This window comes from Laccaria bicolor, genomic scaffold, assembly GCF_000143565.1.
Source record: "Laccaria bicolor S238N-H82 LACBIscaffold_22 genomic scaffold, whole genome shotgun sequence".
NCBI classification, from domain to species: Eukaryota; Fungi; Basidiomycota; class Agaricomycetes; order Agaricales; family Hydnangiaceae; genus Laccaria; species Laccaria bicolor.
In genome coordinates this window covers 139,953-153,505 of record NW_001889893.1, presented here as the reverse complement: position 1 = coordinate 153,505, position 13,553 = coordinate 139,953, and the positions used below count along the sequence as shown (strand labels likewise).

At 50.2% G+C, this 13,553-nt stretch overlaps 3 protein-coding genes across 3 annotated transcripts; 2 read left to right on the top strand and 1 right to left on the bottom strand.

Moving 5' to 3' along the window:
* Positions 1-240: 240 nt before the first annotated feature.
* LACBIDRAFT_302752 (uncharacterized protein) lies at positions 241-5,352 on the bottom strand (the record flags this gene model as incomplete). Its single annotated transcript, XM_001883597.1, has 8 exons — positions 241-584; positions 639-1,223; positions 1,282-1,500; positions 1,560-2,589; positions 2,658-2,879; positions 2,931-3,736; positions 3,788-4,717; positions 4,779-5,352. 8 exons carry the CDS (start codon positions 5,350-5,352, stop codon positions 241-243), a joined length of 4,710 nt encoding a protein of 1,569 aa, XP_001883632.1.
* Positions 5,353-5,590: 238 nt separating this feature from the next.
* On the top strand, positions 5,591-7,871 carry LACBIDRAFT_294785 (uncharacterized protein; the record flags this gene model as incomplete). Its single annotated transcript, XM_001883700.1, has 6 exons — positions 5,591-5,771; positions 5,824-5,949; positions 6,101-6,260; positions 6,314-6,446; positions 6,500-6,949; positions 6,999-7,871. 6 exons carry the CDS (start codon positions 5,591-5,593, stop codon positions 7,836-7,838), a joined length of 1,890 nt encoding a protein of 629 aa, XP_001883735.1. The 3' UTR covers positions 7,839-7,871.
* Positions 7,872-8,048: 177 nt separating this feature from the next.
* On the top strand, positions 8,049-13,452 carry LACBIDRAFT_302750 (glycoside hydrolase family 13 protein; the record flags this gene model as incomplete). Its single annotated transcript, XM_001883699.1, has 13 exons — positions 8,049-8,291; positions 8,347-8,492; positions 8,540-9,120; positions 9,170-9,755; positions 9,809-10,730; positions 10,788-10,884; positions 10,932-11,472; positions 11,518-11,985; positions 12,042-12,556; positions 12,607-12,693; positions 12,748-13,070; positions 13,123-13,203; positions 13,258-13,452. The coding sequence occupies 13 exons, from the start codon at positions 8,049-8,051 to the stop codon at positions 13,450-13,452; spliced, it is 4,785 nt and encodes a 1,594-aa protein (XP_001883734.1).
* Positions 13,453-13,553: the final 101 nt, after the last annotated feature.

Genomic DNA, 13,553 nt, shown 5'->3' with positions numbered 1-13,553 from the left:
GTGGTGTATGGGTAGGGTATGTATCACCCTTCGTGTAAGTCGTGTGAACGAATGCTTGTCGTTCCCAAGTGTGTACTTAAAGTTACAATTGCACGGGGTATCAATTCAACACCGCACAAAACTACAGACTACAAGTAGCTGTACAATTGGTATAGGGAATGGGGTATATACGGGGGGAAAAAAAATCGATGCATCTTCCAAAAACACATCTGTGATACATAACGTGCCAGTGAACGTCTCTCAGGACATTTGTAAATCTGGTGGTCGTGACGGAGAGTTCTGCGGCCGAGGAGATGAAGGCAGACCCATCATCCTCGAGTGTCGGTTTCCGCGTTCCGAAGTCGTCACCGCAACATTCAGACCTCGACTCGCGGCGACGTGGGATGCTTTCGACGTCTTCGAAGCAGTAGGCGTCTCAGGGGGCGTTACGCGGATGGCAGGGTCCGGGCCTAGATTCGTGACGCTTTGGATTGGACTGGACGGAGTTGATGACTCGATGGTGATTTCGCCTTCAGTTGTTTCAGTCCCACTTTCATCATGAAGTGAAAAATCATCTCCATCAGACTGTGTCTCCTCCGCGGGTGCTAAAAGAAGAAGACTCAGGAAAAGAAAGATAAAAAATGAAAGAAGAGACGTACTGGTCAGAGTGCGTCCTGATAACCCGAGGAGTTGATCAGCAGCAGCGTCCGAATACTGTCGACTGTTGCGCCGGAAGGGTTCAGGAGCTTGCTGTGAAAGTGCTTCACCACTTTGTTCGCCACGGGGGCTTTCATAATCGTCGTAGTCCGAATCCACGTTGAATACGCGATTGAATTCCCCCAACATCAAGCTGAACACTCCTGCTGGAATGCCAAGGGTGGGGCTAAACACAATCCCAACGTTTCGCATCGTCATCTTGTTGACGCCAGAATTTTGCACAATCAAGATCAGGTGTGCAGTTAGTGCGCGGAGAAGGCTGTAGTTGGCTATTGGAAGCGCGGATATCAACTGTGAAAGCTCTTTGATCCTTTCTTGAGCATCTACAAAGTCTGCATGGAATGTTTGGTCACTTGCGAGAAGTGCGCGACACCAGCTCGAATACGTACCGATTACAGAGAGGAAACGAAGGTGGAGGTCGCGAGTAAGGATACTTGCAGGGAGTTCTCGCAGGAAGCTCTTGAGAAGACCAGCAATGGCGTGTGGATCCCAATACTCATCAGAAGCGAGAAGATCGACATCGCCCTCTGAAGCCAGAAGGTCAGATTTTTTTCTTGTCAAAAGACAAAATGAGAGCTAACGTACCATTGTTGAACCTATCCTTGAGGCTCTTGATGACAGCAGAGCTTCCACTGAGACGGTAGATACCTTCCTCTTGATCGGCCTTCTTCGCTTCCAGGTACTGAATCGAGCGGAAGACAATCGCAGGTAGGTTACAAATTTGCGCAACCTCCAATGCCTCTTCCAAGGCCACGCCAAAAACGGCTCGAGAAATGTATGTCACGTGAGGATGCGATTTATCACCTTTTTCAATCCAAAATTGTCAGCCAGGGGTTTATGGAGGAAGCTAGTTGACCCTTTACCGTTCGCTTTTCCAAAGCCCCAGAAGGATCGAGACTTTGCCTTTTCTCGTCGATCATTGGCCGCTGCTGTCGCTTCCGCAGATGGGGCGTCCTTTCCCCCAAACTTAAAACCTGATGGGATCGGTGCACCGTTAAGTGGACCAGAGATCTTAACCTTGCCGTTGACATCAAATTTTTCTGGAGAGGACGCGCGCTCAGGGCCAGCTGGAGTGGAAGGGACGGATGCCAACGTATTCAGTGTTGGATGGAATGATTTTCGTCCATCTGACCGATGTTCAGGCTGCCGTTGATGTCGACCACTGCGTGGGTCGTGCATATCTGGGTAATGTCCGAGTTCAGAGTTGGCACGTTGTCCCACGAGGGTTGGTTCAGAATGGAATGCTTGTGCGGCTGACAGCGGTGATGAATCAGGAAGGCTTGACGGGAGGCCCAGCCCGCGTTCCATCGTTCGTCGCGTAGTTTGGTTCTGATGATCAGAAGAAACTCCCCCCGGGCGGTCTATGGGAGAGGGGTCGACGGACTTGGATGGGCTCGATGAACGTACATAGTCTTCCAGTGTAAGCGGTGGCGGCTGGAAAAGCTTTCCATTCGCATCGAGAGGCATTTGCGAACCAAGGGCTTCGTCCCTTGACATGCCTCGAACAGGTGGTTTGCGAGGTGTCAAGATTGGCGAGTCATTAGAGCTTGTACTGGACCGTGGATGTGCAGTGGCGCCTGATTGAGCGGCTATGGAAGCCGCAATGCTGTTCACTGCGGTCAAGCCAGAGCTTGAATTGAAAACAAGTTCCTCGCTGTAGGTGCCGGTGTAATAGCGCACAAGCAATTCGACCCAGCTATCTCGATCCTCGTCACTTTCGGCACACAAAACGTGACGAGGGTGGTTGCCTCCAGGACCCTTCTTCGCTTCGACTATGAGGAACGCGTGCCTGTATTCTTTTTCGTCGTCCGTGGCTGGCAGTCGCTCGGTCCGGTGTTGACGGGCGATCTGGGCACCTGTAATCGTGATCGATCCAAGATGGGCGCCTCCACGCTATTTGCATGTTTCATCATCAGCTTGTCGCCTCGGGGCTCAAATCAACTACCACGAATGACACTTACGCAATCGTAGTACTCCAGCACTGGTCCTTGAAGAACAAAGAATCTCGTCTTCCACCCACCAAAGTTCTTTCCACGTTTCGTCAAGTAACCCTCCTTGTGTCCGATTTGCATGACAGGTTGGTTGGTCTCCCGCACAATGTCGGACGTGAAGAACGCGATAACCTCGTTATTGTTCTTGACAGGCAGATTTATCAAAGTCTGCAAGTAGTTTTCAAGGACTGCCTACTCCGTAAAAGGGTTAGCTCTAGAATACATGGCGAACATTCGACGTACCTTTCGTTGATCAACCTTAGCAGGAGCATGATCCTTCCAAAGTTTTCCTTCGGGTAGGTTGGCGATCTTTTTTCCAACCCCCTTACCCACGCTGCTTCGAATTCGCTGGTCCAGGCTTAGCACGTCCGAGTACAGCTTTTCGACCTTCCAGCCCTCCTTGCTAAGTCCCGGGCTCACATAGACGATAAAAGAAAGAACTTCTTTCCCTCGATCATTTGGACGCACAAAAGAGTGCGAGACATTGATGGTCGTATGTGGAAGATCAGTCGGAAGGAGCGGAAGAGCACGGAAGGACGCAGGGACCGCTTGCTGCTGCTGTTTTTGTTGATCCCGTGCCTGCTGCTGCTGTGGATTTTGTCGATGAGAGGGTTGAGGATAAGAGTTCTCCGGCAGGGACAAATCTGAATCCTGCGGATTCGGCCAAGCCGATGAACCAAAGGATTGATCAGGCATTGCTCGCGCATGCTTTGACGTTGACGGGCCAGGTGTCGAGACTGTGGGTGCTTGTCCGTGTTGTGGCGCATGCTGACTAGGGTACTGATGCTGTGGATCGTGGGGGATGGCAGCTTGGTGTTGGTGAACATAGATGTTCGACGGTGGAGGGAGTGGGAACTCCTCTGCTACAACACCACGGGGTTTCTCTTTGCGCCTAGCGATAGGTATCCCGTACTCATGATCCGAAGGAGGCCCTTCGGGTGAGAAGTTTTGTTGAGCATGCACCTCACTGTCAAACTTTGAAGTTGATTGGACGGGTATTATGATCTGGGGAACTTGGTTGTGCTGATTTTCGGAATCATCAATGGAAGCTGTAGGATTTTCAGAACAACAACGCACAAAGCAGACATCAAAGAGCTCACCAGAGTTGTCATCTTCCTCTTCAGAATCCTCATCTTCTTCGTCCATATCCAAAAATTCGCTTTCCCCGTTATCATTCTTTTCGTTTTCTCGAGACGCTGCATGAACTGGTGAAAGTTTAGATCTGGTAGCGAAAACGTCAACTCTTGGACTAGGAAACGGAGAGTCGGTCATGTTGGCGATGTACTGTCTAGCCTCGTCTGGCAAGGAGATCCGTGAGTCGCGGGACAAAATATGCCCGCGGCCTTCAGAAATAGTGGAAAGCAATTGAAGCTGCTGGGATTGGGGCTGTAAGGTGGCAGCTGGCGTGGTGGGTGGGATGACCTGAGGAGTGGCAGGTTGAGTGGGAGTTGCTGGCGTGATGGTGGATGCTGAAGAGCGTTGGCGTGTATACGATGCTTCGGAATTTGATACCAATGGAGACGGTAAACTGGTCTGTGTTTGGGGTTGGGCAGGGGTACTTGGGTGGTTTATTTGACCATAGCTGTGGATGATGCTCGACGCTGTAGTGGAAGGTGAGGGAGCACTCATGCTGCTCCCGCTACTGACGCTCTCAGCAAGGCTAGCTTTACGTGGCGGCAGAACAACCGTCCGTGAGGGCGTCATTGCATTCGAGTGGCTCCCGTTGTTTGTCAATGGGGTGGGTTCAGCCTGTCTTGAGTGTTGGGTATGATTTGACGTGGAAGATACGGCTGAAGAGAGCGTCGTAGCGTTGTCAGGTCGCGATGGCATAACAAGTGGAGATGGAGATGGTTTAGAGTTTCGGGAGGTCATAAGATGAGAGGGCGCGGATGCGGGTGGCGCGGGGTTGGATGATGGCGTAGGACTGGGAAACGACTGACTGGTGTTCGACTGCAAAGGACTTTCAGTTACTTTTGCAGAAAGGGGTTCGTATGATTTCGATGAATGTAGGTGGTGAGATCGTGGCGTTGCTGGACATGGAAAGGCGGGTCAGAGCCACTGGAAGGTTTGGCCTTTATAACAAAAACTTACCAGTATCGTCAGAGTTATGCCTTCCAAGTGGCTGCCTCGCCTGTGACAAAGAGGATATGTTGTTATGCTGGCTGGTGGGTGGTTCAGCCAAACTAAGTTTAGTCGTCCGATCACCACTTTTTTGCCGCCTCTCGAGAAATGGTGTATTTCCCCCGTTGAGCATCGAAAGCTTGGCTTTATAGGTGTCACGCTCGTTCCTTATCCTCTCCAGTTCTTTCATGATTTGATTGTAACCGGTCCTTTGTTTTTCGATCAATTTCCAAAGCTGTGTATTTTGAGCTGAAAGGACGTTGCGATCGTTCACAGCTTGTTCAAGAGCAGCGGCCATGGGATCTGCGGCTGAGGAATGCTGCCTGATTAGAGCATCGACAGAAATGGCGGGTTGTGGGGTTGCGGATGAAGGGAGAGAGGATGTGGAGGGTATCGTTGAGAACGAGGACGATGCTGAAGAGCTGGTAGATTGGCGAATAGGCGGACCTGGTGATGGATTCGCTGACTGTGGAAATGGAAGTCGTTCGCGATCTCTGCTCGGTGTACTGTGTACGCCATGTCCGCCAGTACTACTTGGAGCCATGGTCGCGAGGCTAGTCCCAAAAGTCGTCCCAAGGCTCGTAATTTAGCCTCACAAAACTTGCAAAAAAGCTCGCAAGACTATCGTTAGTTTTTTGGTTTTGAGAAGAATAATCTGACCAGTGAAGAGACAATTAACAAGTCAAGTAGCAACGCAGGCGCTAGCGAGGGCAACCAAAAAAGTAACAGTCATGTGACGGTACTGTCTATAATTATCTTTGTAATCCAATTCACTTCCTCACATGTCTTTCCCTCGCCCTGTAACCTCAAAGTCAAGGGGTATCTGTAAATATTACAACTCTCCAAGAGGCTGCTTTTCAGGGGATAGCTGCAAGTTTCTTCACGGCGAGGAACCTGGTCAAAATGTTCAGCCGTTGTTGACACCCTATGACCAGGCCAAGCAATGTCGATACTACCAGCATGGTGCGTTTCCAGGCTCTCCCCCTCCCAAATCAATTCAATTTCAAGCTTTTAGGTTTTTGCAAGCGGGGAGAACTGTGCTGGTTCAAACATGTCGATCCACATCAAACCAATATTCTCGAGGAAGAGGATCAGTTGTGTTCCGTTTGTTTTGAAAAGCCTGTTACGTTTGGATTGCTTGGTGCGCTCTTCAACAAACTTTATGCATAGCTCTCATATCCACTTTAGAAGGATGCAACCACATCTTTTGTATAGGGGTACCTTCCCTCGTTCTCTCATTCGGATGCCGCTCAATCCAGTTTAGTGCATAAAGAAATGGAGGGACCCGTCAGGAAAGCCGGGGGACGTTGTCGAGTCTGGTAATACCAAAAAGTGTCCCATGTGCCGCACCGCTTCCCGCTTCATAACTCCCTCATCTAAATTCTGCATTGCTGGAGAAAAGGCGGACGCGATCAAGGCTTACCAGGCCAGTATGGGCAGGGTTACGTGTCGGTCAGTTCTACACGTCCTCTCCTTCAATGACATTAGCTTACCAAGTGTCCAAGTTACTTCCAAACGTCACAAGCCAAGAACAAGAACAAACCTCTCTGTCCTTTTGGTAAAGACTGTTTCTACAAACATGTCAACGAGGATGGGACTCCCTTTCTGTTCCGGGAAGGTGTTGATGTTTCCATGCGAGTATGTTTTGTTCTTTGTTAATGCGGTGGCCATTCTCAAGATAGTCTCAACAGAGGTATCGTGTCGCAAACGGGATGGAAGACAACGACTTTCTTCCTTCCTTCTTTCCTCTCCCCCTGGATATCGACTCTTTGTCACTTTTTGGCACTGAAGGAGTAAATCTTGCAATGAACCGTCTCAACTTTAGCGCTCCCCGCAACCGTCAACGAAGAACTGTGGAGCGTCTGCGGCGTCTCAATGTTGGAATACAGGATTCAGAATTACCTACCACTGCGGGAAGGTTGCGAGAAGTAGGCCGATCATTGGAGATGTTGAACAACGCTATACAGGAGGGCGCAACGCTGGAAACTTTGAATGTCGCCGTCGAGGCTCTGAGAATGGGGCTTACGAGGCTCGAGAGAGGCGGAAGTCGTGGTGGCCTTTTCCGCCGGAATTCCGCTGAAGATGCCGCCATCGAGCGGGATGCTGAGGAGGACGATGTCATGGAGAGGCTAGAAACCTTGGTACATTTTCCAAAAAATGAGGATATTTTCCTTCTTACGTTCTCTCAAGGCAGATCAGATGCTTGCTTCCATCAATTTCCTTCGAGAGAACGCAGAAACGGATGAAGCCCATTCTGATTCTCCACCCCCTTTAGAGCCTATTAACGAAACCTTTACGATAGAAACTCGACCGCCACGCCTAACACCAGACGAGGGGCTTTTTGGCGTTGAGAGAGATTTTGGTGGATCAGAGTCAAGTGACGACAGTATGCCTGATCTGCGCAGCGTCTCCAACTCAAGTGATAGCGATTACGACGAGAGCGATGAAGATGTTGAAGAAACCCATGACACCAACAGCGGCACCAGTTTTCTTCCGCATGATCTCATGTTTGACATAGCAGGTAGTCTACGGACAGAAGAGGCAACAGCAAGACATGGAGGCCGTTCATCTTCACGCACTCTCAACAGGGACCCGCAGCGAACAGTAATTCAAGATGGAGGCACTGGTCGATTTAGCACGGTTGTTGACAGGGAAGAACAACGAGACGTGAACACTGACATTGAGGACGACGAAGGATCGAACGACGAGGAAGTTGCCGCGACCATTGTGCCTCCCACCACAGTTTCGATGCCTGAGCCACCCTTTGTGACTGATGGACGCGGTCGAGTGGTTTGGACCAGCCCACGGGAGAATGGAAGCAATGACGAAAGTAACGAGTCGATCGTGCCACGAGAAATACCTTCTGGTCAACGAGCAAAGGTTGCCGGAGAGTTTACCGGTGATGTGCGGGGACGGGTGATTGGAACGAGTAGCGAAGGACAGGCAAGCGAGGAGACAACCGTGAATGGCAGAGATACGGACAGTCCGCGACGCTCTTTACTTGGCAGAATGTTTGATGCGTTCTTTTAAATGTATGTCTACTGTATAATATACTCTTTATTATCTTTAAATGGAAGGCAGTTTACCACTTAGGGAAAAGTTGAATGACATCATCGCCGTTATCGGATGTCGGATCGACGATATTGATAATCTAAAATTAACATACATAAAAGGTGTCGCGAGGAGTCGCGTCGTTCACCCCGTTCCCTCTTTTTCCCCACCATCGCCCCCAGCTACGAAATGACTAAAAACCGCAGAAGCGCCTACGGTAAATCAAAGCCCTCAGTCCACATCCCAAAGTCGGGCTCGAAATCAGGTTCTCGCTCGCCCTCTGCTTCCAGCTCTCCCTCCCCTCTTACTCCAAAGACACCCGCTGACGAAGCCATCGAGTTCTTCCAGGCGCAAGCTCAGTCGGGGGACGACCCAATACGCGTCTATGAACTTCGACTTGAGCCTGATGGCGGGCCCCATAGGGACCTCTCAGTCAGTAGCGCTTTCAGACACGCTCTCCTGTTGACTTATTGCCCGTAAATTCTAGTACATCCGTCTCCCACCAGCATATACGCCGTATATCTTACGCGTTTCACTCCAAGCGGGCAATCCAGCAGCGAAAAACGGTGTCTTCAAGACCAACTTCCCCATCAATGGTGGGGTGTTTGGCAGAGAAAATTATGCAAAGAGAAAGTCAGTTCTTGTTGCGTTTACATACGTGCAGATGTTCATAAGGCTAGGTTACCGCAAGACTTTTCGAAACCAGTACAGGTTGACCTACCCATCTCGCACGCTGGCGCTTTTGTCTACTGGGTCGAATATGATGGACATAACGGCGAGCGTGTCAAAGGACGCTCTGGGTATTTTAATATCGACCCGATTCTCAAGATCAAGGCGAGATCACCGATACTGAATGATCAACAGCAAGTCCTACCCCAAGGCGAAGGTGCCGTGGTTCTGAACGACTACATTCACCTGCCGTTGGACGGATTGTCCATCCTCACTCTTGTGTCAAAGTGGATGGGGCCCTTGGAAGGGTGGGCGAAATATTTTGATGAGGCGAAAGAGCGAGGCTACACCATGGTGCACTACACGCCTTTGCAAGAGAGGGGAAGCAGTGACAGCCCATATTCGATCCGCGATCAAATGAAGTACGACTCTAGCCTTTTTGGAACCAAGTTGACCAGTAGTGCGGGGAGAACAAAGGTGGAAGATACCCTGAAGCTTGCGCGAGAGAAATACGGACTCTTAAGCTTGACGGATGTAGTCCTCAATCACACCGCAAATGACAGCGAGTGGCTGGTGGATCACCCTGAAGCAGGTATGACCTCAAGACTCGTTCCAGTTATTTTTGATTAATCCGACTACAGGATTCAGTCCCGCAAATACGCCCCATCTCACTCCCGCACTTGAACTTGACACGGCAATCCTTGAATTTTCCAGCTCACTGGCTGCCAGGGGTCTTCCCACCATCGTCACTTCAGGGGAAGACGTTGAAAAACTTATCTCAGCCTTTCACGATGTTATTCAAGGTCTGGACCTCTGGCAATACTATGTTCTTGACCCAGCTCGGGAGACCGAATCAGTAAAAGCGGCTCTTGAATCAAAAGTGGATGTACCATGGGCTGGTCCAAATGTAAGTGGGAAAAGTGCGGCAGAATTGGCGGAAGTGTTGAGGGCCGAGAAAAAGGTGAAGGGGTTAGGTGGGTTAGCATCACGCTTTGGGGTGAAAGTCGACAGCACTATCGCCGCTGGTATTATCAAGGCCGCTCTCGGGGCATCGCAGGACGTTGATGCGATGACGGAAGCCTGGAAGAATGTTGTCGACGTGATCAACGTCCCATTGTACGAGGAATGGAAGGAGGACCAGAGGGTTGCGTTGGACAACATGAAGAACCGAGTGAAATACACCAGGCTCGATCCGCATGGACCAAAATTGGGCGAAATCTCTGAGACGCAAGTTCCCCATCTTCGTTGTTATATCTGATCTAACCTGGTCTTGCGCTCAGAAATCCGCTTGTAGAGCCATATTTCACGCGTCTGGAGAAACCATCACCCAGTGCCGATCCTAGTTTGTACTCGCTAGCGAATAACGGCTGGATCTGGGATGCAGATCCTCTGCAGAATTTCGCCCTTCTTCCATCCAAAGCATATCTCCGGCGGGAGGTTATCGTCTGGGGTGATTGCGTCAAGTTGCGCTACGGGTCATCGCCAACCGACAATCCATGGCTTTGGTCGTACATGACATCCTACGTTACATCGCTGGCACATACTTTCGACGGTTTCAGAATTGACAATTGTCACTCAACTCCCCTTGAAGTTGGCACGCACATGCTTGATGCGGCGCGTGTTGTGCGTCCCGACCTCTACGTCTGTGCGGAACTTTTCACTGGAAGCGAGGAGATGGACTTGGTTTTCGTACGTGAGCTAGGCATCAATAGTTTGATTAGGGAGAGCGGCAACGCGTGGGATCCCAAGGAGCTGTCAAGACTGCTGTACCGCCACGGCTTAGGAAAGCCGATTGGATCTATGGATAATGCCTGCATGGTGACACGGGAGGAGTTGCCCAGCCCGACTGGAAAGGGACCCACGAGGAATGCCGTGGTGACGCCGCTCAATGGAGCGCTCCCGCACGCCTTGCTGTACGATCAAACGCACGACAATGAGTCACCTTTGGACAAGCGGTCCGCCGAAGACGCGTTGTCCACGGGCGCACTCGTGACTTTTAGTTACAGCGCAATCGGCAGTGTGAAAGGATTTGATGACCTATACCCAAAGTTGCTGAACTTGGTACAAGAGAAGAGGACATATGAACCCACTGGTATTGGGGAAAAGAGTGGAATTTCCAAAGTGAAAAGGGTTCTAAACGAACTTCATTTGGAGATGGTGGTGGATGGGTACGAGGAAGGTCACGTCCATCAGGAAAATGACGTAAGTGACTCTTTCCTGGCAGTCCTGTTGCGACTACACTAAGTCCTTTCTTTTCAGTATATTGTCCTCCATCGCGTTCAGCCCAAGACCCAGAAGGGGTATTTACTTGTCGCACACACAGCATTCTCAAAGGGATCGAAGGATCGTGGATTCAGTGCGTATGTACCTTGAACTTGACTGCGCCGTCTGACAGTTATTCAGTCGCCCCGATCAAGCTACGCCGAACGAGGGCAAAATTTATTCTTGGGGCGAGCATCGACATTCTGTCCTATGACGGACCTAAGGATTCTCAGATTCTCAAAGGTCTGCCGGCAAAGCTAGTTGAAACGGAGAGTGTGGTTGCACGAGAAGGCGTTGATCACGAAGGGCTTTTTGCTGAAATCGTTGTTCCCCAACATTTTCCTCCTGGCAGTATCATGCTCTTCGAGACCCAACTTCAGGCTCACGATGCATCGCTTGAGGCCTTCTGTGCATCTGGTGTCCAAGAAGCATTCAGCGACATCAACTTGGTAGATCTGAATGTCATCTTGCACCGTGCAGATGTCGAAGAGAGGGACGCGACTGGAGGTGCCTTTGGCGCATATGAGGTGCCCAACTTGGGTAAGATGGTATACTGCGGTTTGGAGGGTTGGATGCATCCGCTGAAGCATATCATGCGGTATAACGACTTGGGACACCCCCTGTGCGGTCACTTGAGAGAGGGCAGTTGGGCACTCGATTACGTCCACCAACGTTTGAGCTAGTGCGTATCCGGTTCTTCAAAAGTCACTCCCTATTTATGTTGTAGTCAAATGGCGGAATTCCCAAATCTAGCGAAACCCGCACTATGGTTGAAGGAAAGGTTCGATCACGTCAAAGCGACCGTTCCGAATTTCATGCGGCCCAAGTTCTTCGCGCTGGTTATCTCAGAAGCATACAAGGCTGCTCGCAGGGCAGGGATGGAACAATGCTCTGAATTTGTAGCCTCAGGGCATGGGTTCACTCAGGATTTGGCCATGTGTGGCGTGCAGATGCTTGGTCTCGTAAAGTCAGCTTCCCTGAATCCTGGCGTCGCAACCCCGTCTCTGGCTGCTGGTTTGCCACATTTCGCCACGAATTGGGCACGGTGTTGGGGTCGCGACGTTTTCATCTCGTTGAGAGGGCTCTTCCTGACGACTGGAAACTTTGAAGAGGCCAGGAAACACATCCTCGCGTTTGCGTCGACCCTGAAACATGGTTTAATTCCGAATTTATTGGATTCAGTGCGAAATCCAAGGTATGCCATACATAATACTTAATCGGAAAGCTATTTAACTTTCGCCCTTGTTTTAGGTATAATTCGCGTGACTCGCCATGGTGGATGCTTCAGAATATACAGGACTACGTGAATAGCGCGCCCGAAGGAATTGCCATTCTTTCAGAACCTGTGAAACGTCGGTTCCCCAAAGACGATACGTGGGTTCCCTGGGACGACCCGCGTGCATATGCTTACTCGACCTCGCTGGCCGAGATTGTCCAAGAAATTATTCAACGTCATGTGGATGGAATATATTTCCGTGAATATAATGCGGGTCCTCAGCTTGATATGCAAATGAAGGATGAAGGGTTCAACATTGATATCCAGGTGGATTGGGAGACGGGGTTCATCCTTGGCGGAAATCAGCACAACTGTGGAACTTGGATGGATAAAATGGGAGAGTCCGAGAAGGCTGGGACCAAGGGAGTGCCTGGGACACCCAGAGACGGCGCCCCAGTAGAAATAACTGGATTATTGAAGAGCACACTGCGGTGGTTAAACGAGTTATCTGGGTGTGGGAAGTTCCCTTTCAAGGGGGTGGAAGCGACCAGTAGGTGCCGTGACTTGTCGTTCATATGGCTACTGAATCACTGTTGGCAGTCAAAGGTCGCCAGAGGTTAGTGACATACAAGGAGTGGTCTGATCTTCTCCAATCGTCGTTTGAAAAATTTTATTATGTTCCTCTTGGTAAGCATACTGTTGCTGGCTCAAGGGACGTGAGCTGATCGGTGATGGGGGTAGAATCATCCGATGACGCGAAATATGCAATCAACTCGAAACTGGTCAACCGACGAGGGATATACAAGGATGTTTACGGATCAGGGCCTGGGCATGAATGGGCAGATTATCAGTTCCGACCCAATTTTCCGATTGCGATGACCGTAGCGCCTGAGCTATTTGATGAACGCCACGCAATTGGTGCGCTGCAGCTTGTGGACAAAGTGCTGCGGGGCCCCCTTGGTATAAAGACGCTGGATCCAAACGACTTGCAATATCGACCGGTGTACGACAATAGCAATGATTCAAGTGACCCAGCTATTGCCAAGGGACTGAACTATCATAATGTAGGTAGTAAAAGCGGAGATTCTTTGCGCGTTGCTGACGGACCTTTGTTAGGGCCCGGAGTGGGGTTGGCCTTTAGGTTACTTCTTGCGAGCGTATCTCTTTTTCGACACATTGGTAGGTTCCGGAAAGGACGTGAGTGATGATACTTCTTGTGGTTTGATGAATGGTACTGAAGTGGGGTGGCAGGATCGCAACCAGACGCTCCATCATCTCCACCAGATGTTGGTGAAGGCTCGAGATTATGTTCAGAGAGATGCATGGGCTGGGCTCCCCGAGCTGACGAACGAGAATGGTGGATATTGTTCGGATTCGTGCAATACGCAGGCGTGGAGTGCGAGTACGTTGTTGGACTTTTTGGAGACTGTGCATAGAATGGAATGATTCTTTGGGTACTTATAATACAACTAGATAACTGTGTAACTTGTGTAGTCCTATTTGTGGCCAACTCTCTCCAAATCTTGAATTTCACTCTTTTCACTCTT